General features: G+C 46.2%; 1 protein-coding gene across 1 annotated transcript; it reads right to left on the reverse strand.

Moving 5' to 3' along the window:
• Positions 1–5: 5 nt before the first annotated feature.
• LOC110034719 (UDP-glucose 6-dehydrogenase 5-like) lies at positions 6–723 on the reverse strand (the record flags this gene model as incomplete). The annotated part of the gene is made up of 1 exon (XM_020738965.1): positions 6–723. A coding segment is annotated over exon 1 (657 nt), but the record flags the coding sequence as incomplete, so codon positions are not given.
• Positions 724–977: the final 254 nt, after the last annotated feature.

The following is a 977-nucleotide window of genomic DNA, read 5'->3' on the forward strand; positions in this document are numbered from 1 at the left end:
GCATTGGCTGCGAGCTTCGTCAATTCGGCAGACCATAGATTTGTGGTGAGTATCCGATCCTCGGAAACCCACTGTGCGTACACATTCTTCAGCGCCTCCACAGCCTTACGACCCTCGGGTGTTTCCCGACCGCCGATGAGAACACGGTCGGGATTAAACAGGTCCTGAATTGCTGTACCTTCAGCGAGAAACTCTGGGTTTGATAGGATCTGATAGTTGATTCCCTTGCTGTTGTGTGTCAGGATTTTCTCAATAGCCTCGGCCGTCTTCACAGGGACAGTAGATTTCTCAACCACGATCTTATCCGACTTGGAGACATCGGCGATCATGCGGGCTGCGCTCTCCCAGTAGGTGAGATCAGCAGCCTTGCCTGCACCTAAGCCGCGCGTCTTCGTCGGTGTGTTTACGGAGACGAAGATGATGTCTGCCTCATAGACATGTTTCTCTACGTCGGTGCTGAAGAAGAGGTTTCTCCCCCTGCACTGTTTTACCACATCTTCAAGCCCTGGTTCATATATAGGAAGCTGATCACTGTTCCAGGCATTGATGCGAGAGACGGAGATATCGACGACGACGACCTCAATGGCTGGGCACTTGAGAGCAATGACAGCCATAGTTGGACCCCCCACATAGCCAGCACCGATGCAGCAGATCTTCACCATTTTTTTCTCCTTGTGAATGTTTGAACTGATAAAGAAACAAAACTTTCAGGGACATTTCATATTGGTTCAAATTCAAACAGGTAACAACTAACAAGTGAATTTGCTCCAGTGCAGAAGGTGATGTGATAGCAAATAGCTAAGAAAAAGAAAACAATGGAGATTTCTCGAAGGACATTTTCTTCAGAATTGAATTCAAACACGAAGGAAGCATCAAATGGTTCTGAAAAGCTTGAAGTAATCACACGACATACAGATCGAAATAATGCGTTCAACTGAACGAGAACAACAATAGATCAAGAAATGAAAAAAAAAAAA

This window comes from Phalaenopsis equestris, unplaced genomic scaffold, assembly GCF_001263595.1.
Source record: "Phalaenopsis equestris unplaced genomic scaffold, ASM126359v1 Scaffold192650, whole genome shotgun sequence".
In the NCBI taxonomy this organism is placed as follows: Eukaryota; Viridiplantae; Streptophyta; class Magnoliopsida; order Asparagales; family Orchidaceae; genus Phalaenopsis; species Phalaenopsis equestris.